Source organism: Hyperoodon ampullatus (assembly GCF_949752795.1).
Source record: "Hyperoodon ampullatus genome assembly, chromosome: 2".
Lineage (NCBI taxonomy): Eukaryota > Metazoa > Chordata > Mammalia > Artiodactyla > Ziphiidae > Hyperoodon > Hyperoodon ampullatus.
The window spans coordinates 84,998,046-85,023,548 of record NC_136915.1 but is presented as its reverse complement, the minus strand read 5'-3'; the positions used below and the strand labels follow the sequence as shown (position 1 = coordinate 85,023,548).

Sequence of the window (25,503 nt, the reverse complement as noted above, 5' to 3'; positions counted from 1 at the left end):
AAATATTAGCTTTATCAACTGATGAAAGCCAGATTGGAGGATGTGGCTAATATATGCAGCCACCATGGGCTTCCGTCTCTGCTAAATTAGGCCACGGGCCCGCCTCTCTGCTTAGCACACAAGCCAGGTATAGAGGATAGATGTTGAAGACAGACAAGCTGAAAAGAAGAGAGTGAAAAAGCCCAGGGGGCCTGGCTGAGCTGCGCATCCTCAGCTGTTCTCCTAACCTGGTCACTGATGGGTAGGCCACTCCTCCCCGCAGGGAAGGGCTGAGTGAGAAGACTGAGCAGAAACTTCACTCCTCCTTCCTGGGACCTGGAAACTCCCTTCCCTCCAGGGAAACAGGAAGGTTGAGTATTTGCCCTTAAAACTCTAAGTGGTATACTTAACCATTGATTACCATAGGAGACAAAATAAATATTGCCAGTCTATTTCCTCACCTATAAAATATGAATAATCTTACCCATCTCTTATTGTGGCTGTGGAGACTAAAATGAAATGAGGTACTGTTCACAAAGAATGTGAGTACCTGTTAGCTATCATTCTTTGACCAGGACCAGCCTAAAATAGAATTAGTCATTCAGTGACTTGATATGTCTTTGTTGCCCTCTATCTTCTCGTTTTGAACCCCAGTTTGGTCATTTTTCCCCTCCTCACTACTGCTTAAAAAAAAAAAAAAAAGAAAAGTGGAAAGGAATACTGGTCCTAAAGCTTTTTTTTTTTTTTTTGCGGTACGCGGGCCTCTCACTGTTGTGGCCTCTCCCGTTGCGGAGCGCAGGTTCCGGACGCGCAGGCTTCAGCGGCCATGGCTCACGGGCCTAGCCGCTTCGTGGCATGTGGGATCCTCCCGGACCGGGGCACGAACCCGTGTCCCCTACATCGGCAGGCGGACTCTCAACCACTGCGCCATCAGGGAAGCCCCGGGAAGAACTTTTAATTCAGGATATTTGGACTTTATTTTGAGGGCAGCAGGAAGCCACTGATGATAAATGCTAACGGGGTCAGATTTGTATTTTAGGAGAAAGCCATGTAGCAGAACTACAAGAGTGAAACGGAGGAGAGGGCGGGGCATGCAAAGCAGGGAGGAGATGAACCAGGTGAGAGGGGAGTTGGCCCACACCAAATAGTGGAGATCAACAGCAGCGCCCAGATTTAAGAGGCTTTAGGGTTTGTGAATTATATCTCAATAAAACTATTATTTAAAATGAAAAAAAAAGAGGCTTTAGGAGTAGAATTGGCAGGGTTTGAGTGAGAAGGGGGAAAGAGAGAAATGTATCTGGTAAGAGGGCTGTTTTCTAAAGTTAAAATAATAAGAATTCAAATGGCAGCGCTGCCAGAGGCCCTTCCCCAGCAGGATTAGAGGGTTAACATGGGGAATCCAGCCTGAGAGAGTCAGAGCCAAAAGAGAGATTAACTTGGCCAGTAAGAGGGGCTGGACCAGTCCCCCAAGAGAGAGCAGAGGAGGAGCCCTCTGGCAGGTTAAAGCTGCAGGGTATGGCATAACAGATTTGCCTTCCACTAACGGGAAAGAGAGAGGAGGAAAAAGGAAGGCAGAAAAAGAAATAAGCCAATGTGTTGGGGGCTTTGGGGGGCCACTGTCAAGAATGCCATGATGTTACAGATTCTCCTGCCTCGTGCATAATTATGTCAACCATTCACATAATAAGGCACATGAAGCCTTATTTCAGTTTTTCCAAAAAACAGGTCTAACAAAAGTACTTAGGTGGATACTAAGCTAGATGTTTTTTGTATTGTGAACTATATTTTCTTTGGGTTTTTTTCATTGCATTCTTTTATTGCGTGGGATGGAGAGAATTCAATCCCTGGGACAGGCTCTCTCCTTGTAGTCTGTTTTTATAGGATGTTATAGAACTTTTCAGTTTTAAAACAAGGATCTGAAAACAGTAAACAAGAAAAGATCAGTGAATACTTTTGCTAGGTGGAAGGGGAAGGAAAGGAGAACGACTTTATGGCTTTAGAACAGTCCATGATGTTCTTCTCTCACCCTTTTATATCCATAGATTGTATTAATTGGACATAGCACTCTGTGCCCCTCATAACAGAGCAGTATTGGGCATATCCACGGTGAACATATATTTTAGTTTTGTAAGTGATTACATAAAACAATGGAAAACTATTTTCTCTATCTGTTTAAAGGACTAAAGCTTTTCCCGCCATTTCCTAGTTTTTAAAGACTCAGTATTGGAGTGGGGAATTTTAACTAATGACATACTATAAAAGGGTTTTGTTCAATATTTGTAGATGCAATGTTTAAAACCATTGTTTCTTCTGAGGTATTTTGTTATGTTAAACTGACCAAAACTAGAGAGACCCAGCAGTGAATCAACAATTTCTGCCAGCTCCCCTAAGACTTTTGTTGTGCACCGGTTTTGTGCAAAGTGCTTGACAGGGGCTGAATGCAGTGCCACATTTCTAGATTGTGGGCTCCCTGATGGCTTACTCAGCTTCCCAGGCCCAAGTGCTGAGAAAAATGCCAAGCATCATTATAATACCTGTTGACCGTAAACAGATAGACTGCCAGTTACTTCTCCAGCAAAAATGAGTTTACTTGGGATCAGCAAAGAATTGCAATCTGAAGGTCTGTAACCATGGTCAACTATGCGCAGATCCCTGCTGCCAGGCCACAAGGAGAGGGGAACTCTGTTAAAGAGGGGAAAAGGAAGCTGGAAGGGCGATAGTAAACAGAGTCCATCGGAGGAGTTCGAAGAATAGTGGCTTTTCGTTGGCTGAGTTGTGAGCTTATTTCTTTCTTTCTTTCTTTCTTTCTTTCTTTCTTTCTTTCTTTATTGCATTGCACGGGCTTCTCATTGCAGAGGCTTGTCTTTGTTGCGGAGTATGGGCTCTAGGCGTGCGGGCTTCAGTAGTTGTGGCTCATGGGCTCTAGAGCACAGGCTCAGTAGTTGTGGCGCACGGGTTTAGTTGCTCCACAGCATGTGGGATCTTCCCGGACCAGGCTCGAACCTGTGTCTCCTGCACCGGCAGGCCAGATTCCCAACCACTGCGCCACCAGGGAAGTCCCAGGACATAACTATTGAATTCATGAATAAATTTCCTAATAGGATCATACAGATGAGACCACCCAGAATGATGGGTTAGTGGTGGTTATTAGAATTACAACATGGATTTTAAACATACTTGATTATAATTAACATCAAATTTAAAGTTAGCATCTATAACATGTGTGAGTGCCTGGCTCCAGTTCCCCTCCAGAATTCCCATTGCCAACATTTCCCCGGACCAGAGGGAGCCTAGTCTTGTTTCCGCACCCAGCTCTCTGTTTCAAAGACTCAAACCGCAGTGGGCCAGGCGGGGGAGGCTGAATGGGGTTAGACAGCCAGTGGGGGTAGGAGTCATGAGCAACAATGAACGAGGGGCATTAAGGGCTGCACGGCGCTTACTCTCCGTGGAAACGCTCTGTCACAGTCAGGAAGTGTGATTTAATCCTGGTGAAGATAATTCCATTTTATACCCTGAATGGACTGTCCCTCTAACAGAATTTTATTTTCAGTCTTGCCCTGGGAAGCCCTACCAGTAATAATTCGGTATACATTATTTGCCCTGTTAGCTGAACTGTACAAAATAGGGGGTTGATTCATCTGCCATCCCACCTCCTTTTCCCTTAAAAGGCTCTTAAAAGAGGACCTGAGAACCTGCTGCCCCAACAGAAGATGCTTGGACTGTGGCCCAGCAGTGCCCTCGGCAGGATTTGTGGGAGGAGAGAAGACTGCAGTTCAGTCAAAAGAGCCACTGTTGATCTTGAAAGAACATCAGCCATACAGATGACACAAGGATTCTGTTCCCCCTTCAACTCTAAGACCCCTCTTTTGGTCTTTGTCGTGAAGCAGCCTTAGGCAGAGAGACTAAGAAAAATAATAGCAAAGATGCATAAGGGACTTGCTGAGTTCTAAGTGCTTGTCAAACTCTGTTTCACTTAATCCTCACTATAATGCTATGTGGAAGGCACTACTTGAATCCTCATTTTACAGACGAGGGAACTGAGGCACAGAGAGATGAAATAACTAGCCCAAGGTCACACAGGTAGGAAGCAGTGGAGCCAGGATTCACTCCCCGGTGGTCTGGCTCCAGGGTCCATCCTCTCATCACTGCCCTTTCCCTGGACTGTCAATGACTCAGATACCCCATCTTGTTTACCATAAGACAGAAGCTTGTTTCAAGAAACGGGGGGGGCTCCACATTTGAATTAGAAAACCTGCAGGTTTGGTATTCTCTCCATGGTGGTTAAGAATCTCTTCTTAACAAAATTTGGCTTTTGGTCAAGCAAGATGTTTCCCAGATCACCTGCTGGATTAAAACCTGTTGCCCTGCCCTTAAGATGAGTCTGGTAGAGGACTCACTCCGGTGCTACTGACAGACTGAGCCCCACCACTGAGGCCCTGCTTGTCCAGCCCTCCCCTCCCCAAAGACCCAGACAGTGACGCAGAGAAGCGTGAGCAAACCATTCTCCACGTCTGCAGAGATGCTCCTTCAGCACCAGTGGGATGGGGCGCCTTGACAGCTAGGGTGACTTTGAGTGGCAGAGGATATGCTGCCTTGCCACCTCCCTACCAATGTCCCTTTCTGCCCTCAGGTGCCTTCCTTCCCTGTAACCTGTCCTTATTCTCGCCATGTTGTCAACTAATCATTTTTAAAGAATTAACAGATAATTAAGGAGCTAACTTCTAGTCTTTAAGATAGGACACCTCCCAGGGATGCTGGCTCTCTAAGAGGCGGTCCCTAAATCTAGACAACAGAGGGAAGGAGGGGCGTCGTGGCGGAGCTCCTCAATTCCTGGCAGTTCTCTCTGCTGTTAGGAACCTCAGACTCACTGAAAAGCTCTTCCAGATGAGTTCAGCTGGGCTGCTTGTCCCCAAAGTGGTTTTGAGCAGGATGAGAGAGAGAATGGCCTTTGATGGCTTACCAGTCCCCACGTTTCCTCCGCCACTGCTTTCTCCCTCAGCACACACAGACCCCTTTGCAGGAATGTAGACAAGGTGCCACTTATGAAGAGGGCCAGCCCCCTTCCTGTAGTGGTGGGCAGAGGTTTCCAAGTGCTAATTTGTACCGAAACACCTGGCAGTTTGTTTAAAATGAATATTCCTGGGCCCCAGACCCAGAGATTCTGATTTGGAGGGAATCTGTGTTTTTATTTGTTTGTTTGTTTGTTTGTTTTTAATTGAAGTATAGTTGATTCACAGTGTTGTGCCCATCTCTGCTCTACAACAAAGTAACTTAGTTTTACACATATATACCTTCCTTTTTAAAATATTCTTTTCCATCATGGTTATCCCAGGAGATTGGATATAGTTCCCTATGCTGTACAGTAGGACCTTGTTGTTTATCCATTCTAAATGTAATAGTTTGCAACTACCAATCCCAGATTCCCAGTCCATCCCCCTCCCTCCCCCAAGAATCTGCATTTTTGACAAGTATCCCTGGGTGAATGGGATGTGAAGGCCTGCAAAATACTAACATGAAGTCACTTCTCTACCTGCTGGTTTCAAGGGGTCCTCTCTGAATAGAACTGGGACAAACCTACCACTTCTCTCAGTTCCTATCAATGCTCCTATCTTCTAAGAGTATAATAAGAGAGAGTGGTTAGTACAGCCAAACACACCTAGCAAAACTCAGCTAAGCTTGAAGGCAATAAAAACCTCCAAGAGACCCCCTGATTTTGACAGGCAGTGTCATTCTACTTCTACAAGTTACCAATGGAGTCAGGTGCACCAATGCTAAGATCTTGATAAATGCGTGGTGGACGATGAAAGGGAAACACCTTTTGAATGCCTGAATGCACAGAGTGAAGCACATGTTCTATGGAGAACCCTGCCCATTCATTCTAGGTGTGGAATCCAAGCTCGGCTCCAGAGTACCATGTTCTTTAACCACAACGAGGTACAGCTCCTTAAGGCATCTCACTCTGTTGAATTCTGTCTTCTTGCCTCCATTTCGTTGTCTGTCTTTGAGCATCTATGTCTACCTCTCTTTTCTACACACACAACCAGAAACTCACAAACAAGTGTTTTTATGTATCCTTTTGATTTAGAATTAAGGAATTAGATACTCCTCTATAAAAAAATTTGTAAGCCTTTTTTAATACTGCAAACATAATCTGTACATAAAGAAATTATCTAAGGAAAACTGCTGACTAGTTTTCAGTTCAGGAAGATAACAATTTTATTCATAGGTAGATGTAAAAAAAAAAATTAGGGAAGGATCACGAATAAAATATCACTTATCTGCCTAAGAGAGGGCCTTGACAGAAGTCAGGAGTTACATAATTGCTTTGAATTTGAGCCAGTTCTTCCTGTTTAGAAAGGATACTCCCTTTTCTTTTGAAAATGTTAACCATTTGCCTCCATTTTATCTGCTGAAAAGAATCCATCTTAGTCCAATGGCATGTTATAGTCTGCCACTAATTTCTTTATTAAAGCTATAAAATATTAATAACAATTGCCAGAATTTTGCCTTCAGTTAAACTCCTTGTGTCACATCTGCCCTGGAGCCTACCTTGCCTTCAGCCCACTTCCAACTAATGCTTGTCCTGACTGGCAGGTGCAGGACCAGGATGGGGGACAGGAGAGGCCCAGGCTTGTTTTCTAAACCTAGTTTGAGTCTCAGCTGTGTGATCTTTCATACGTCACTTAATTGCTCTGGTCTTGAGTCTCCTTGTCTAAAAAACGAGGATAAAGACATTCACCTCAAAGGGCTGTTGTAAGGTTTAAGAAGGCTAATTACGCAGAATGCCACACTTACGCTCTGGGCCTGGCAAGTAGTATGTGCCCTGTGATTGTCAAGGTCTCTCCCTTCCTTCTCAAGCTCAAGGGCAAGGACTGAACTAAGTGACTCCTGAGACTGCATCTAGTGTTAGCAATCAGGGCTTCTGCGAGAGCTGCAGAGTGTACGGTGTGGGGAAAACAAAAGGAAAAAATACTGGATTACTAGGATTCAAAGACCTCCGTGAAAACATTTCAGAATGTTGAAAATACAGTGAAAACACAAAAAGACCAAGAAGTCAGGAAGTCGTCACCTTGACCATTTGGCCCAGAGAACAGGAAAACTAAAAGATTCAGTTTCCTCAACTGAAAGTAGAATCAGCCAGGAAGGTTAGGAAAACAATGTTTGGCTGGCCTGTCGTTGATCTTTAACGATGATGCAAAGTAGGTACAGCTTAACCATTCAGAGAAAAAAAATTTTTTTAAGTTTTAATTTTGTCTATATATCTTTTATGATGGATCATCAGGGCAAGGAAATAAAATGTCACCCCAGTGTGGGCACTGACAACCTCTGAGCTCTTTTGCCTACTCTGCACTTACAGTTGGAGGAGCCATAAACATACATGGAGTGGCCAAACTGTGTGGAGCCCTGAGTCTTGTAGGATCTTGCTAACATGCATTCAGACTACAGGTGGGCACCCCAGAGTTGGTGGAGGGGACACTGGAGTCTGCTGTCTGTGTGTCTCCCACCTACGTAACTTCCACCCCTGTAACTCAGCCCAAACCCAACAAATCAGGATGGTCGCAGAAGGTTGGGAAGTCTAGTTTCCCCATACAAGGGCAAAATAGCCGACCCTTCTTTTGAAATGAACAAGATCAGGCTTACTCACCAGGTCATCAGGCTTGTTTACCGTGTTATGGCCACGGACTTTCATGGCCATCTGGCTGAGAAGGACACTACAGTGGCTTCCCAGATCCAGAGCAGGGGAGCTCAAGAATCCTTCAGTCATTCACCATGTGTGGAAAAAGAGAAAACACCGCTCCGGGTAATCAGGCTCCTTCCGTCATTTTTTTACCTAAGCGTCACGTGGAGTGGATCAGGCAGAGCAAAAATATGACTTGAAGATAAAGAGGCTAAAATGGATGGTTGGGTTAGTCTTATAAGGTACCCTCTGAAGGGTAGGATAGATCATGCCGGGTCAGTGCCATGTCTGTGACAGAGTGAGGGACAAGCCTTCTGCCACATAGTACTCTTAAGAATTTGAAAAATGCCACAAGCATTCTACTTGACTTTTGGATGAATTATAATAATAGCTGGGACTTCCCTGGTGGCGCAGTGGTTAAGAATCCGCCTGCCAATGCAGGGGACATGGGTTCGAGCCCTGGTCTGGGAAGATCCCACATGCTGCGGAGCAGCTAGGCCTGCGAGCCACAACTACTGAGCCCACATGCTAAAACTACTGAAACCCGCATGCCTAGAGCCTGTGCCCTAGCAACAAGAAAAGCCACCACAATGAGAAGCCCACACACCGCAACGAAGACCCAACGCAGCTAAAAATAAAGAAATAAATAATTTAAAATACATATATACATAATAATAATAGCTACCATTTATTGAATTTTTACCATGGGCCAAGCACTATGTTAAATGCTTTACATGTGTTATCTTATTTGATCTCCACAGCAATACTAAAAAGTAGACATACTGTCTTCCTTGTATTTATATTTGTTTCTGGTTGGATTACCATTCCCCACCCCTGACATTCTCTACCTTGCCGTTGCTAATTCCCAAGAAGGAGAATACATTAGAACTTACTGCCCACCTCCCCTGAAGGACCATCAGGACCAGTCTCATCTTGCCCTTATATATATGTCTCTGTTTACCTTATTCAACACAAGAAGTTCAAGCCCCTGAGAGAGAGTGTTACCTGGACCTAACAGCTCTGTTAAATTATAATCTGTCTCAAGCCCACACTCCTCCCCAACCTCCTAAACCCTTTTTGCTGGCCCAGACTTATGGTCGGTTCACAAAATCTACATCATCATCTCTCCTCCATCTTGCTCTAGTTGCTGTCTGATTTACCCAGAATACCATACCACTTCATCAGTTACTGGCTTGCTTACAGGTCACCTCCTCCCAGGTCTTCTTTGACCTCCATATCTCCCTGTTCCCTTATCCTGCTTTATATTATATAAACGTATACCTATTATTTTTTGTCTTCCCACTGGAATGTAAACTTTGTGAGGGCAGGGACCTTTGTTCACTAGTAGATCCCTTATACCCAGAAAGTACCTGGCATCTTATCTTTGCTCAGTACCTATTTCTTGAACAAATGAATCCATGAATGAGAAAACTGAGACATAGAACAGACTGCTCACATTGCTGTTAAGCAGACAGCCCAGATCTGTGTGACTGTAAAGCCCTGGCCCATAAGCACCATGTTGCTCGGCTCCTTGATGGATTATGCGAATGCAGCAGGAGCAAGAATATTCTGGCTGACTGGGAGTAATCAGTGTTGGGGTGTTGGTATAAGGAGCTTACCAATTGGGCAAGATCCTACAGGGCCAAAGTTTACTGTTCTTTATTTCATTACATTATATGATTATGTGATTTAAAAGAAAAATATATATTTGGTTATTCAGATGACCAAAATATATTTTTTGTATATATTTGGTCTTCATCCACAGTTCCTGACTCACAGCTCCTAAAACCCTTGGAATTTCCTAAGTGATGAGAGCAATAAAGGTGCCTGTTAAGTTAATGAGGTGACTTTTGGAAAGGCCCCAAGAATGGGGACTGGTTGCCAGTGGAGCCAACTGTGTCATTAAAGGGTTGGAACTTCAGTCCCACCCCCAGCCTCTACCTCCGGGGAGGGGAGAGGGCCTGGAGGTTGAATCAGTCACCAATGGCCAATAGTTTAAACGATCATGACTTTGTAATGAAGCCACCATAAAAACCCAAGAGGACGGTGTTGGGAGAGCTTCCAGGTTGGTGAACATGTGGAGACTTAGGGAGAATGGCACACTCTGAGAGGGCATGGAAACTTCACCCCCTTGCCCCATACCTTACCCTATGTATCTCTTTATCTGGCTGTTGGTTTGTATTTTTTAATATCCTTGGTAATAAATCAGTAAGCTAGTGAGTAAATGGGCTTTCCTGAGTTCTGTGAGCCATTCTAGCGTATTAATTGATCTCAAGGAGTGGGTCATGGGAACCTCTGACTTATAGCCAGAAGTACAGGTAGCAGCCAGGGCTTGTGACAGGCATCTGAAGGGGGAGGGCAGTCTTTGGGACTGAGCCATTAACCTGTGGAATCTGATTCTATATCCAGGTAGGTAGGGTCAGAATTGAGTTAAATTGTAGGACAACCAGCTGGTGTCCAGAGCATTGTTTGTTGTGAGGCAGCCTACGTGTGCGTACGCATACACACATTAGAATTGGGTCCAGTTGTTATCAAATGAAATGCAAGTAACTGATATTCGAGGAGCCAGCAATAAATTCAGCATCTTTACAACATAAGCCTAGATAAAAACAATTTATAACTTTACTTACCTTTTTGATATTATTTAAAAGAAGATGAAAGCTATGCCTGGGTAAAGAGAAGTAGGGAAGGGGCTAGGTGGACTGTGACATGTTCAAGCAGTGAAGCAACTGATGCCTATGTAGCAACATGGAAGGAAGGAGTGGTATACTTGGAAAAGTAGACCTCAAAATGCTATACACACAGTGATGACAACTCTGAAAATTCTGTATGTTAGCAATAGGATTGTAAGAGACCTTGAAGTTCATAAAATAGTTGGTGATTCAAGTGTTTAGGGCTTTATTTGGTTATTTCATGTTGGTCTTGATATTTAGATGTTCCTGTTTAACTGTTACTACTGAGATGATTAAATACACATAAAAAAGAAGAAATACAGTGTACCATAACGTGAGCCAAGCAAACACGTCATCCCATCTGCTCTGCGTCCTGTTCCTTCCTGCTGTCCACCTCCACTGAGCGCTGACATTCAGTGCTGCCTTTCCTCAGGCTGCACCCCCAGCCTTCCGGTCCTCTGACGATATCCTCTACATGTTATAGACCACCTGCCCTCCAACTGCATTTTCTTCCTCACTCTCTTGATTACTCACAGATGCTTCTCTATCCAGTTTTCTACGGCTTTTATCCCACTGCTCTTGCCCTCCTCCTCTCTTGGATGAGGACTTTTGAGTATCCTTTCCCTACACCAAAACACTCACCCTGGGTGCTTTCTGCTGCTTGGTCCTCATCCTTGTTTCACTCTGCCTCTTCCTGTGCTCACCGTGCAGCGCTCTGAGCCCTGCTTGAGGAAATCCTGCGACTGTTCTGACGTGACCTGTTCCTTCTCTAACTCTGCATCTGCTGCTCTCAAAGCCTTTGTTTTTTTCCATACCAGTCAGGTTCATGGTAACGAACCATAAAAATCCACTCTGGCTGACTGAAACAGAAAAAGAATTTAGGGAAAGATTATTGAGAGCTCTCAGAGTTACTGGGAAAGCTAATGAAATAGGATTAGTAAACATGGAGGGACAAGGTAGGAGCTGAACAGCTAGAACCACAGCACAAATTCCATGGCCTCAGAGCTGCTTTGGGGGAACACTGCTGCCACCACTGATGGATAGTGAACAGTGTAGCTGGCCCTGCTGGTCCTGGATGCCAGACTCTGCCAGTGTCACCTTTGCCACCAGAACAGACTCTCCTCTGGGCTTGCTTCTCTGCACCACCAGCTCCTGATCAGACCTAGGCAGAAACATCTGGCCAAGTCACGGCCCATCCACTAGCTGCAGAGGGAACACAGAAAGGAATATCTCACTTGTGAGATGGGCTCTGCCTGCTGTCACAACTCATACAGTGGGAAATCACTCAGTTTCCAGACAGGAACAAAAAAAAAACCAAAACAAAAGGCCACATGGCCCATCCCCAATTCAGGACAGTTGTTTTATTAAACTTTCTACAACTTCCTTAAGTCCTTGAAGCTGTTTCTTCTAACTTCTCACTCAGCAAGAACTCTGGAACATAGTTCAATACAAAATTAAAACCTTAGGGATCACAGATTTATATACAAAAATGTTCATAACAGCATGATTTAGAATAGCAAAAAAAGGAGTCAGCCGGAATTTCCAACAATAAAGGAATAGTTAGATGAATTATGAGATATCCATAGGATTAAATATATGCAGTCATTAAAAATCATGAATTTAAAAAATTTTTCACAACACACAAAAATATAACTAAACAAAACTTCAAAAAAAAACTTTACAATGTTTATATATAAGCTCTCAGATTATATATGTGCATACATGAACATATTTTATAGTGAAATATAAATGTGTATATGAAGATAATACACCAAAATGTTAACAGATTGATGAAATTAGAAGGATTATTATCTTCTTTTTGCTTTTCCGCACTTTTCACATTGAGCTGGAAAGTTATAAATATTGAAAGAAAAATCTGTTGAGGGGAAACTTCCTGTGCCACCATTTTTATCCTTTGTCATGTTCTCAGAAGGTACAATTTTTCCCAAACCAATCTCAAACTAAATACTCTGAATTCTTACTCTTTTCTCCTGGTGTCGAAAGAGCTCACTTTTTTTCTATATAGTCAGTTCCTCCCTCACCACCAGTTCGTTCCCTCAGTCTTTATGTTCACGTATAGATCATTCATTCCATTCTGTAAGCCTTTCCCCAGCCCTGCTTAGCTCACCCAGCTCCTATCTGAGCTTTCCCTCCCTCATGCTCATCTTCCCCTCCCCGTATTTTAGCTCAGTGATTCACAGAAGTAGGCATCTCTGGGGTTTCCATTACCCTTCTCTTACCCAAGTCTGAAGATTTTGTCTCTGTCGGATAAGGCAAGTGACTTTATGGTTTTCTTATTTTCTAAAATAAGAAGGATGCATTTTGGGGCTTCCCTGGTGGTGCAGTGGTCAAGAATCCGCCTGCCAAAGCAGGGAACATAGGTTCGAGCCCTGGTCCAGGAAGATCCCACATGCTGCAGAGCAGCTAAGCCCGTGCGCCACAACTACTGAGCCTGAGCTCTAGAGCCCACAAGCCACAACTACTGAGCCCACGTACCACAATGACTGAAGCCCGCACGCCTAGAGCCTGTGCTCTGCAACAAGAGAAGCTACCACAGTGAGAAGCCCGTGCACTGCAACAAAGCATAGCCCCTGCTCGCCGCAACTAGAGAAAGCCCACACGCAGCAACGAAGACCCAACACAGCCAAAATAAATAAATAAATAAAAATTTTAAAAAGAACAGGGGGGACCTTCAAAATAGCGGAGGAATAAGACGAGATCACCTTCCTCCCCATAAATACATCAAAAATACATCTAAATGTGGAACAAATCCTACAGAACACCTAGTGAATGCTGGCAGAAGACCTCAGACTTCCCAAAAGGCAAGAAAATCCCCACGTACCTGGGTATGGCAAAAGAAAAAATAGAGACAAAAGAATAGGGACGGGACCTGCACCTCTGGGAGGGAGCTATGAAGGAGGAAAAGTTTCCACACACTAGGAAGCCCCTTCACTGGTGGAGACGGAGAGTGGGTGGGTGGGGAAAGCTTTGGAGGCATGGAGGAGAGCGCATCAACAGGGGTGCAGAGGGCAAAATGGAGAGATTCCCGCACAGAGGATCGGTGCCGATCAGCACTCACCAGCCCGAGAGGCTTGTCTGCTTGCCTGCCGGGACGGGTGGGGGCTGGGAACTGAGGCTTGGGCTTCGGAGGTCGGATCCCAGGGAGGGGACTGGGATTGGCTGCATGAACACAGCCTGAAGGGGGCTAGTGCACCACAGCTAGCCAGGAGGGAGTCTGGGAAAAAGTTTGGACTTGCCTAAGAGGCAAGAGACCATTGTTTCGGGGTGCGCGAGGAGAGGGGATTCAGAGCACCGCCTAAACAAGCTCCAAAGGTGGGCGTGAGCCACGGCTCTCAGCACGGACACCAGAGATAGATGGGCATGAGATGCTAAGGCTGCTGCTGCAGCCACCAAGATTCCTGTGTGCAAGCACAGGTCACTATCCACAACCCCCTGCCCCCCACCCCTTCCAGGAGCCTGTGCAGCCTGCCACTGCCAGGGTCCCGTGATTCAGGGACTACTTCCCTGGGAGGACACACGGCACGCCTCAGGCTGTTGCAACGTCATGCTGACCTCTGCCGCCGCAGGCTTGCCCCGCATTCCAATTATAACTACCATACCCCTCCCTTCCCCCGGCGTGAGTGAGCCAGAGCCCCCTAATCAGCCGCTCCTTTAACCCCATCCAGTTTGTATGGGAACAGATGTCTGAGGGCAACCTACATGCAGAGGTGGGGCCAAAACCAAAGCTGAACCCCAGGAGCTGTGCGAACAAAGAAGAGAAAGGGGAATCTGTCTGTGCAGCCTCAGGAGCAGTGGATTAAATCCCCACAATCAACTTGAGGTACCCTGCATCTGTGGAATACCTGAATAGACAACAAAGCAACGCAAAATTGAGGCGGTGGACTTTGGGAGCAACTGTAGACTTGGAGTTTGCTGTCTGCGACTGACTTGTTTCTGACTTTTATGTTTATCTTAGTATAGTTTTTAGTTCTTGTTATCATTGGTCGACTTGTTTATGGGTTTGGTTTCTCGCTTCCTTTTTTTAAAATGTTTTTTACCTTTTTTATTTTAATAATTTTTTTATCTTTTTATTTTAATTATTTTATTTAAAAAATTTTTTTCTTTCTTTTCTTCTCCCTTTTCTTCTGAGCCGTGTGGCTGAGAGGGTCTTGGTGCTCCAGCCTGTCGTCAGGCCTGAGCCTCTGAGGTGGGAGAGCTGAGTTCAGGACATTGGACCACCAGAGACTTCCCAGCCCCATGTAATATCAATCGGCGAGAGCTCTCCTAGAGATCTCTGTCTCAACGCTCAGACCCAGCTGCACTCAACGACCAGCAAGCTCCAGTACTGGACACCCCATGCCAAACAACTAGCAAGACAGGAACACAACCCCACCCATTAGCAGAGAGGCTGCCTAAAATCATACTAAGTTCACAGACACCCCAAAACACACCACCGGACACAGCCCTGCCCACCAGAAAGACAAGATCTAGCCCCACCCAACAGAACACAGACACCAGTCCCCTCCACCTGGAAGCCTACACAAGCCACTGAACCAAACTTATCCACTTGGGGCAGATACCAAAAACAATGGTAACTACAGACCTGCAGCCTGTGAAAAGGAGACCCCAAACACAGTAAGTTAGGCAAAATGGGAAGAGAGACAAATATGTAGCAGATGAAGGAGCAAGGTAAAAACCCACCAGACCAAACAAATGAAGAGGAAGTAGACAGTCTATCTGAAAAAGAATTCAGAGTAATGATAGTAAAGGTATCCAAAATCTTGGAAACAGAATGGAGAAAATACAAGAAACGTTTAACAAGGACCTAGAAGAACTAAAGAGTAAACAAACAATGATGAGCAACACAATAAATGAAATTTAAAAATTCTCTAGAAGGAATCAATAGCAGAATAACTGAAGCAGAAGAACGGATAAGTGACCTGGAAGAGAAAATAGTGTAAATAACTACTGCAGAGCAGAATAAAAGAAAAAGGAATGAAAAGAATTGAGGACAGTCTCAGAGACCTCTGAGACAACATTAAACACACCAACATTCGCATTATAGGGGTCCCAGAAGGAGAAGAGAGAGAGAAAGGACCCGAGAAAATATTTGAAGAGATTATAGTCGAAAACTTACCTAACATAGGAAAGGAAATAGCCACCCAAGTCCAGGAAGCACAGAGAGTACCATACAGGATACACCCAAGGAGAAATACACCGAGACACATAGTAATCAAATTGGCAAAAATTAAAGACAAGGAAAAATACTGAAACAGCAAGAGAAAAGTGACAAATAACATACAAGGGAACTCCCATAAGGTTAACAGCTGATTTCTCAGCAGAAACTCTACAAGCCAGAAGGGAGTGGTATGACATATTTAAAGTGATGAAAGGGAAGAACTTACAACCAAGATTACTCTACCGAGCAAGGATCTCATTCAGATTTGATGGAGAAATCAAAAGCTTTACAGACAAGCAAAAGCTAAGAGAATTCAGCACCACCAAAACAGCTCTACAACAAAGGCTGAAGGAACTTCACTAAGTGGGAAACATAAGAGAAGAAAAGGACCTACAAAAACAAACCCAAAACAATTAAGAAAATGGTCATAGGAACATACATATTGTTAATTACCTTAAACGTGAATGGATTAAATGCTCCAACCAAAAGACACAGGCTCACTGAAAGGATACAAAAACAAGACCCAAATATATGCTGTCCACAAGAGACCTACTTCAGACCTAGGGACACATACAGATTGAAAGTAAGGGGATGGAAAAGGATATTCCAAGCAAATGGAAATCAAAAGAAAGCTGGAGTAGCAATACTCATATCAGATAAAATAGACTTTAAAATAAAGAATGTTACAAGAGACAAGGACACTACATAATGATCAAGGGATCAATCCAAGAAGAAGATATAACAATTGTAAATATTTATGCACCCAACATAGGAGCACCTCAATACATAAGGCAAATGCTAACAGCTCTAAAAGGGGAAATCAACAGTAACACAATCATAGTAGGGGACTTTAACACCCCACTTTCACCAATGGACAGATCATCCAAAATGAAAATAAATAAGTAACACAAGCTTTAAATGACACATTAAACAAGATATACTTAATTGATATTTATAGGACATTCTATCCAAAAACAACCTAATACACTTTCTTCTCAAGTGCTCATGAAACATTCTCCAGGATAGATCACAATCAAGCCTTGGTAAATTTAAGAAAATTCAAATCGTATCAAGTATCTTTTCCAACCACAATGCTATGAGACTAGATATCAATTACAGGGGAAAAAAAACTGTAAAAAATACAAACACATGGAGGGTAGACAATACGCTACTAAATAACCAAGAGATCACTGAAGAAATCAAAGAGGAAATTTAAAAAAAAACTAGAAACAAATGACAATGAAAACACAATGACCCAAAACCTATGGGATGCAGCAAAAGCGGTTTTAAGAGGCAAGTTTATAGCAGTAGAGTCCTACCTCAAGAAACAGGAAAAATCTCAAACAACCTAACCTTACACCTAAAGAAGTTAGAGAAAGAAGAACAAAATAATGCCACAGTTAGCAGAAGGACAGAAATCATAAAGATCAGATCAGAAATAAAAAGAAATGAAGGAAACAATAGCAAAGATCAATAAAACTAAAAGCTGGTTCTTTGAGAAGATAAACAAAATTGATAAACCACTAGCCAGACTCATCAAGAAAAAAGAGAGAAGACTCAATCAACAGAACTAGAAATGAAAAAGAAGTAACAACTGACCCTGAAATACAACGAATCATGAGGGAGTACTACAAGCCACTATATGCCAATAAAATGGACAACCTGGAAGAAATGGACAAATCCTTAGAAAAGCACAACTTTCAAAGCCTGAACCAGAGAGAAATAGAAAATATAAAGAGACCAATCACAAGCACTGAAATTGAAACTGTGATTAAAAATCTTCCAACAAACAAAAGTCCAGGACCAGATGGCTTCACAGGTGAATTCAGTGAAACATTTAGAGAAGAGCTAACACCTATCCTTCTCAAACACTTCAAAGATGTAGCAGAGGGGGAGGAATACTCCCAAACTCATTCTATGAGACCACCATCTCCCTGATACCAAAACCAGACAAAGATGTCACAAAAAAAGAAAACTACAGGCCAATATCACTGATGAACATAGATGCAAAAATCCTCAACAAAATACTAGCACACAGAATCCAACAGCACATTAATAGGATCATACACCATGATCAAGTGGGGTTTATCCCAGGAATGCAAGGATTCTTCAATATACGCAAATCAATCAATGTGATACACCATATTAACAAATTGAAGGATAAAAACCATATAATCATCTCAATAGATGCAGAAAAAGCTTTCGATAAAATTCAGCACCGATTTATGATAAAAACTCTCCAGAAAGTAGGCATAGAGGGAACTTACCCCAACATAATAAAGGCTATATATGACAAACCCACAGCCAATATCGTTCTCAATGGTGAAAAACTGAAACCATTTCCTCTAAGATCAGGAACAAGACAAGGTTGCCCACTCTCACTGCTGTTATCCATCATAGTTTTGGAAGTTTTAGCCACAGCAGTCAGAGAAGTAAAAGAAATAAAAGGAATCCAAATCGGAAAAGAAGTAAAACTTTCACTGTTTGCAGATGACATGATACTATACATAGAGAATCCTAAAGATGCTACCAAAAGACTACTAGAGCTAATCAATGAATTTGGTAGAGTAGCAGGATACAAAACTAATGGACAGAAATTTCTTGCATTCCTATACACTATTGATGAAGAATCTGAAAGAGAAATTAAGGAAACACTCTCATTTACCATTGCAACAAAAAGAATAAAATACCTAGGAATAAACCTACCTAAGGAGACAAAAGATCTGTATGCAGAAAATTATAAGACACTGATGAAAGAAATTAAAGATGATATAAACAGATGGAGAGATATACCATGTTCTTGGATTGGAAGTATCAACACTGTGAAAATGACTATACTACCCAAAGTAATCTACAGATTCAATGCAATCACTATCAAACTACCAATGGCATTTTTCACAGAACTAGAACAAAAAATTTCACAATTTGTATGGAAACACAAAAGACCCCAAATAGCCAAAGCAATCTTGAAATGGGGCTGGAGGAATCAGGCTTCCTGACTTCAGATTGCACTACAGTAATCAAGACATTATGGTACTGGCACAAAAACAGAAATATAGATTAATGGAACAGGATAGAAAGCCCAGAGATAAACGCATGCACATATGGTCACCTTGTTTTTGATAAAGGAGGCAAGAATATACACTGGAGACAAGACAGCCTCTTCATTAAGTGGTGCTGGGAAAACCGGACAGCTACATGTAAAAGAATGAAATTAGAACACTCCCTAACACCATACACAAAAATAAACTCAAAATGGATTAAAGACCTAAATGTAAGGCCAGACACTATAAAACTCTTAGAGGAAAACATAGGAAGAACACTCTATGACATAAATCACAGCAAGATCCTTTTTGACTCATCTCCTAGAGAAATGGAAATTAAAAACAAAAATAAACAAATAGGACCTAATGAAACTTAAAAGCTTTTGCACAGCAAAGGAAACCATAAACAAGACCAAAAGACAACCCTCAGAATGGGGGAAAATATTTGCAAATGAAGCAACTGACAAAGGACTAATCTCCAAAATATACAAGCAACTCATGCAGCGCAATATCAAAAAAACAAACAGTCCAATCCAAAAATGGGCAGAAGATCTAAACAGACATTTCTTCAAAGAAGATATATAGATGGCCAACAAACACATGAAAGGATGCTCAACATCACTAATCATTAGAGAAATGCAAGTCAAAACTGCAATCAGGTATCACCTCACACTGGTCAGAATGGCTATCATCAAAAAATCTACAAGCAATAAATGCTGGAGAGGGTGTGGAGAAAAGGGAAACCTCTTGCACTGTTGGTGGGAATGTAAATTGGTACAGCCACTATGGAGAACAGTATGGAGGTTCCTTTAAAAATTTCAAATAGAACTACCATATGACCCAGCAATCCCACTACTGGGCATATACCCTGAGAAAAGCATAACTCAAAAAGAGTCATGTACCACAATGTGCATTGCAGCACTATTTACAATAGCCAGGACATGGAAGCAACCTAAGTGTCCCTCAACAAATGAATGGATAAAGAAGATGTGGCACATATATACAATGGAATATTACTCAGCCATAAAGGGAAATGAAATTGAGTTATTTGTAGTGAGGTGGATGGACCTAGAGTCTGTCATACAGAGTGAAGTCAGAAAGAGAAAAACAAATACTGTACACTAACACATAAGTATGGAATCTTAAAAAAAAAAAAGGTTCTGATGAAACTAGGGGCAGGACAGGAAAGATACAGACATAGAGAATGGACTTGAGGACATGGGGAGGGGGAAGGGTAAGCTGGGACGAAGTGAGAGAGTGGCATGGACATATATACACTACCAAATGTAAAATAGATAGCTAGTGGGAAGCATCTACATAGCACAGGGAGATCAGCTAGGTGCTTTGTGACAACCTAGAGAGGTGGGCTAGGGAGGGTGGGAGGGAGACGCAAAAGGGATGGGATATGGGGATATATGTATATGTATAGCTGTTTCACTTTGTTATACAGCAGAAACTAACACAACATTGTAAAGCAATTGCACTCCAATAAAGATGTTAAAAAAATAAAGGGTATCAATAAAATACAAACAAAGAAAAAGAAAAGAAGGATGCATTGTTAAGCACCTTTCCTGTAAGGCTTCTTTTTAAGCCTTACAGCCGAGCTCTTCTTCCTGTGTCTCCTGACTAGTCCTACATCTCAGTGTTTACTCCCTTCCTCATCTCCCCTTTTACCTGTCTACATAATGGAACTAATATCCTATATATGGAAGTGTTGGTTTTGACAGAACCTGTGACTTCCATAGAGACTGTCTTCCCAAGCCAGTTCAGCTTTGACAGTGGGCTCTCGTTCTCCAGCTTCTTGCATGGCCCTGGAAGCTCAGTAAAACCTTGCCTGCAGCTGGGCTCCTCAGTTTGTTAGCTCTCTCCAGCCTCCTCCTCCACCAGCAAGAGGCTGGTGTCCAAAAGTCTGGTTTTCAGGCCAGTGTCTCAGAATTGGACTCTGCTTTTCTGCCCAGTCTCTTTAGATTACAGACTAGTTGGACCTCCATCTGGCTTTCAATCTCACCTTCATATGTTTGGATCACCCTCAACTTTATGGTCTCTGACTTTCAAACCAACCAAGGACCCCAAAGGTCTTGGCCCGTATTCTGTGTCTGGGGTTCCTACTAGGCTAAGAATTAAGTTCAGACTACCCTAGTTAAATTTGTCTTTTCGTGCATGCCAATGTCATGTCTCAGCCAACAGGACTTGACCTGTGGTGACCCAAATCTACAGAACAACACTCCTCTTGTAACTCTTCTTGATCCTTGATCTGGCTCATCTATCCTCATGACTTCATGTTTATTTTAGCCTTGACCTCCTTCAGTTTTCTAGACCCATAATTTATATCCTCTTTATTACATCTCTTGGATTTCCTGCTCTCAGAGAAGTTTATTGATTTGTTAATTCATCCAACAGGCGTGTATGAACACCTACCGGTTGGCATTGCAGACAGTCGGAGCTTAGAGAGTTAGACAAAATAAAGGGCTGTGTCAGTTAGGATGCTTTTTATTGCTAATGACAGAACTCCTGATTCAAACTGGCCTAAGCAAAAATGGAATATATTCCCTCACATACCTGGCAAGTCTAGGGGTAGATCTGGTTTCCTTCAGGCACAGCTGGATTCATGGATCTTAAATGCTATCTTTGGGACCTGGCCTGTCTTCATCTCTCAGCTCTGCTCTCTTCTGCTTTGTGATGGCTTCATTCTCAAGCCCTCCACATGGTGGCAAGATAGATGTTAACATTGCCAGGCCCACATTCTCCTAGGTGCCAGTACAACAGAAAAGGTACCTCTCTCTCAGTAGCCCCAACAAATGTCCCACTACATCTTGTGGTTTCTCACTGGATTATATGCTCTTCCCTGAACAGATGACTTTGGCCAGGGAAATTCGATGATCTAACTGGTCAGACGAGTCATATGTCCTCTCCTTATAGTTGAGCATGGAGTCAATTCTATTCAAACATTTAAGTTGAGAGCAAGGGATACAGTGGTTCCCCTGAGGAAAAGGCGATGGATCTGAGATAGTAAAAAATTTTTAAGTTGTCAGTCACAGCCATTATGTTCATGATAAATGTGTATGATAGAGCTACAAACAGGGTCAAGTCTGGCAAAGCGAACGTTTGACTTCATATATGATAGGCAAAGGATTCCCTCCTCCCTTATCCTTCAATCCTTTTCCTTTCTTCCTTTCAGCAGAATTTAGTGAGTGCCTATTTTGTTCCAGGTGCAAAACATAGATTGTCCTAGAAATTGACCCTGCTTATAAGGAGCTTACAAAGTAGTGAGGTAGAGAGTCAGTAAGAGCAGTGCACCCACGTTTACTGAGAACTTATGTTTTAAGAAATAGAAATATGAAGAGTATTTCTGTTTTTTATAAAATTAAAAAGACAACTTCAACCATTATATTGTTTAAAGTCTTTACCCAGGCTATCTCAGTGAATTCTAGTTTGTTTAGTGCTTGGAATAAGTCTCTCTAGTATGCTCCATGAAATAATAGAAACTCCATAATCCCCAATTTTTAAATTTTTGCCCAGGTTACTGTAAAACTCAGAGTTAAAACCTGTGGTTAATTAAAAGAAGCTTTCCTTTGCCTAAGTTTTCCTTAAGATTTTTTTTTTATATACGTGGTTTAGGGTTTTGTGATTTTTTTGTTTCTGGGACTTTTGTAGTAAGGTACCTCAAAATAGAGATACAACAGAGATAAACAAAATACCTTTAATTTCCACTTTTACCTTTTGCCTCTGATCTATGGCAGGTTATTAAATCATCTCCCACCAGTGCCCAGTCACTTCCCCTCCAGTATCCAGACATCTCTATTAATGTATTCACAGCTTGTGTATAGCGGGCTGACCAGACACTGAAACACTGAAAGGAACACATGTGGATATGTACATTTTTTTTAAAGGCAACAAACATGAAAATATTTTTGTGACATTCAAGATCCAACATGCAACCTTTATATTATCTTTTAGCTGTAGGTTTTATTTTGTTCTGTACTATGGGAAAAAAATTGAGAAAAGCAACACAGATAATCCAAGGATTAGGGAATACATGAACACAGTGGTTCTCACCTGGAGAGTTGGCAATGCCTAGAGACATTCTTGATCTTTTTGGCTACTGGAATCTTGTGGGTAGAGGCCAGGGATGCTGCTAAACATTCTATGATGCACAGGACTGGCACCACAAGGAAAAATAATCTGGTCCAAAATGTCAATAGTGCCATTATTAGAGAAACCTTGCATTAATAGGATTTTTAGAATTCTAAATCCTGAAAGGATACAGAACAATCTTGTAACTTAGGCTTCAGACAAAACTAGAAACAAATGAGACTCAAAGAATTATCAAATCCTGGAGCTAACAGGAAAGGTCATCTAGTCTGGACTAGACGTGTGATCAGGCAGCTGGCCCAATCTCTCTGTGCCTCAGATTCTTATTCTGCAAAAAGGGATATGAAAGCTTGCCTCAAATGATTGCTGTGAGGATTAACTAAAAGAATACATGTGAAATGTTCAGTACAGTACCTGACCACGATGTGCTGTTAATAAATAGTGGTAGTGAGAGCTGAGGTGGTAATTATGATTACCGTCATCCAAGGTCACAGAGCTAGTACACAGCTTGTTTAACCCCTTTCTCCTGACTCCCTGTCCCATTTTCTTTCTTTTATGCTCCATTGAGGGTCTATGAAGAAAGATTATAGGGGCAACTCAGTGGGGATTAAAGAGCACTGGCCTGGAGAGCAGCTTAGTAGCTGGTACTTCAGGAGAAAGTCTGAACAAAAGTTCTTCATAGGGCTTCCCTGGTGGCGCAGTGGTTGAGAGTCTGCCTGCCGATGCAGGGGACACGGGTTCGTGCCCCGGTCTGGGAAGATCCCACATGCCATGGAGCGGCTGGGCCTGTGAGCCATGGCTGCTGGGCCTGTGCATCCGGAGCCTGTGCTCTGCAGCGGGAGAGGCCACAACAGTGAGAGGCCCGCGTACTGCAAAAAAAAAAAAAAAAAAAATCTTCATAAAAGACAGGCAGGGGGTTTAACTTGTAGGTGGGACCTAAGGGAGACTAAAAAGGATTGGTTCCTACCTGAAACAGGCTACTCTCTCTGATTCCAAAGCTCTGTGAATGGTGTTCCAGGTGGTCCTGCCTCCAGGAAGGGTGGGGCTTAGTTCACATGACCTTTACCAAACCATTATATCCCTCACCTTGTCTCACAGCCCCAACAGACATCTGTTGGGGAAGGTCCCTGCAATGCTGGGATGGTTAGACAGTATTTCTGGGGACCCTTTCATCTCTAAGATTCTCTGATGTCTGATAAGTTTTGTGGGCCTTGTGCTGGAGCGATCATGTGACATTGTAGGTAATACCCAGTAGGCGTGTGTAGACAACCACAGATCTCCTGTTTTATGATTTGTGGAGTAAAAAATGCTTTATTGGATTGTACTAATTCAGTCAGCATGAGCATATGATTGAGATGTTGTGCAAAATGCTTTTTCTCCTCTGAAAATAATAGTAAATTATCTTACCAGCAATTCTGTGTAATAGCTTTCCCCTCATTTTCTTAAAAAACTTATAAAAATTCTTTGCAGTTACTCTATGAGTTAAATTTTTATTTCTCTTATTAGGTTCACCAACTAAATTGTTTTTAATCAGTGGCTTTCTATAAAAATTAGCAGAAGTCAAAAGCATTAAAACTCTCGGGATCACAAGTGTGGATTAAATTCTCTTGAGGGAAAATCTCATTCATTTCGTAACCTTCTCTCGAATATCCCATGTGTTGGATTGAACTCCTACAGTGATTCTACCTCCAGCAAAAATATTCTACATAATTAGTCATTTGAAGACATTTTCTCCTATATCTTAACATGTCAGTCCTCCAACTATTAATTAGATTACTTTAAAAAATCAACACGAACAAGTCAGTATATGAGAAAACAGTGAATCACAACTGATTTTATCTGTTTTCCATATGTTTGTGTGACATTCAAGATCCACAAAGCAGTCGGAGAAGAGCAAAACGCACCCATCCCATGGGTGCTGGCTGAGCACCAGGCACTGTGTGCACACGTCCTGTAGCACAGGGCAGGCCACCCAGGTGCAGAGGAGTGAACTGATTTGTCCCAACTCACACAGTTGGTAAGCAGGAGAGCCGACAACACAGCCCCACCTGGCTTCTAACTGCATGAGTTTGCTACAGATGGGATCTTAACAAGGAATCGCTCAAGACTTAGCATAATAAAAAAATCCTCCCTAATATTGGACTGTTTTTAATTTAAAATTAGAGCAGTATTCTGTTTTTTTATTTGACCTTCAACTTTTTTTTTTTTTCAAGGTGTTATGTAACGGACCAGGAACATGTGTTCCTATCTGTATATCTGCCCTTCTCCTTGGGATACTAGGAATAAAGAAAGTGATCATTGTCTACGTTGAAAGCATCTGCCGAGTGGAACATTTATCCCTGTCCGGAAAGATTCTGTTTCACCTCTCCGATTACTTCATTGTTCAGTGGCCGACTCTTAAGGAGAAATATCCCAAATCTGTCTACCTCGGGCGAATTGTTTGATGAATGACAACTTACTTCTTTAGAATTTTGCAGTCAACAATATTTACTATAAATGGGGAACAAAAAACTACATGTTTATTGTAAAAGCTTTTGAGAATCCTGAGAATTATTGGTGGTCAAGAGTAAAGAAATGTATAAGTAACCCAGGGAGGAAACTGAGGTTGCTTTTATAAAACAAACATTAATAAACCATTAAGTGTTTATGCCTCTGTACTCCAAATTTCCGTTCTATATAAAGGTGTTTACCACTACCTGCAAGTATCTTCTGACTTGTTTTACTAATATTTTACTAAAATTTTCTAGAACTAAATATAGAATTTGTATGATTAGCCACATTTCCTGTTCTACAGCGTTTTTTGTTTTTTTGTTTTTTTACAGTATTCTGCATTATAGAAAGAAAAAGAAAAATATTTCT

At 42.3% G+C, this 25,503-nt stretch overlaps 1 protein-coding gene across 1 annotated transcript in view; it reads left to right on the top strand.

The window, feature by feature from the left end:
* The window catches only part of ALG14 (ALG14 UDP-N-acetylglucosaminyltransferase subunit), a gene marked incomplete at its 5' end in the record, with an annotated part of 113,998 nt that extends 88,709 nt beyond the window's left edge, over window positions 1–25,289 (top strand). Inside the window, one exon of the mRNA XM_079697816.1 lies at window positions 24,858–25,289. Within this exon, the coding sequence (XP_079553942.1) occupies window positions 24,858–25,088 (231 nt within the window). The 3' untranslated portion in view covers window positions 25,089–25,289. The remainder of the gene's footprint in view (window positions 1–24,857) is intronic.
* Between the last annotated feature and the right edge of the window lie 214 nt (window positions 25,290–25,503).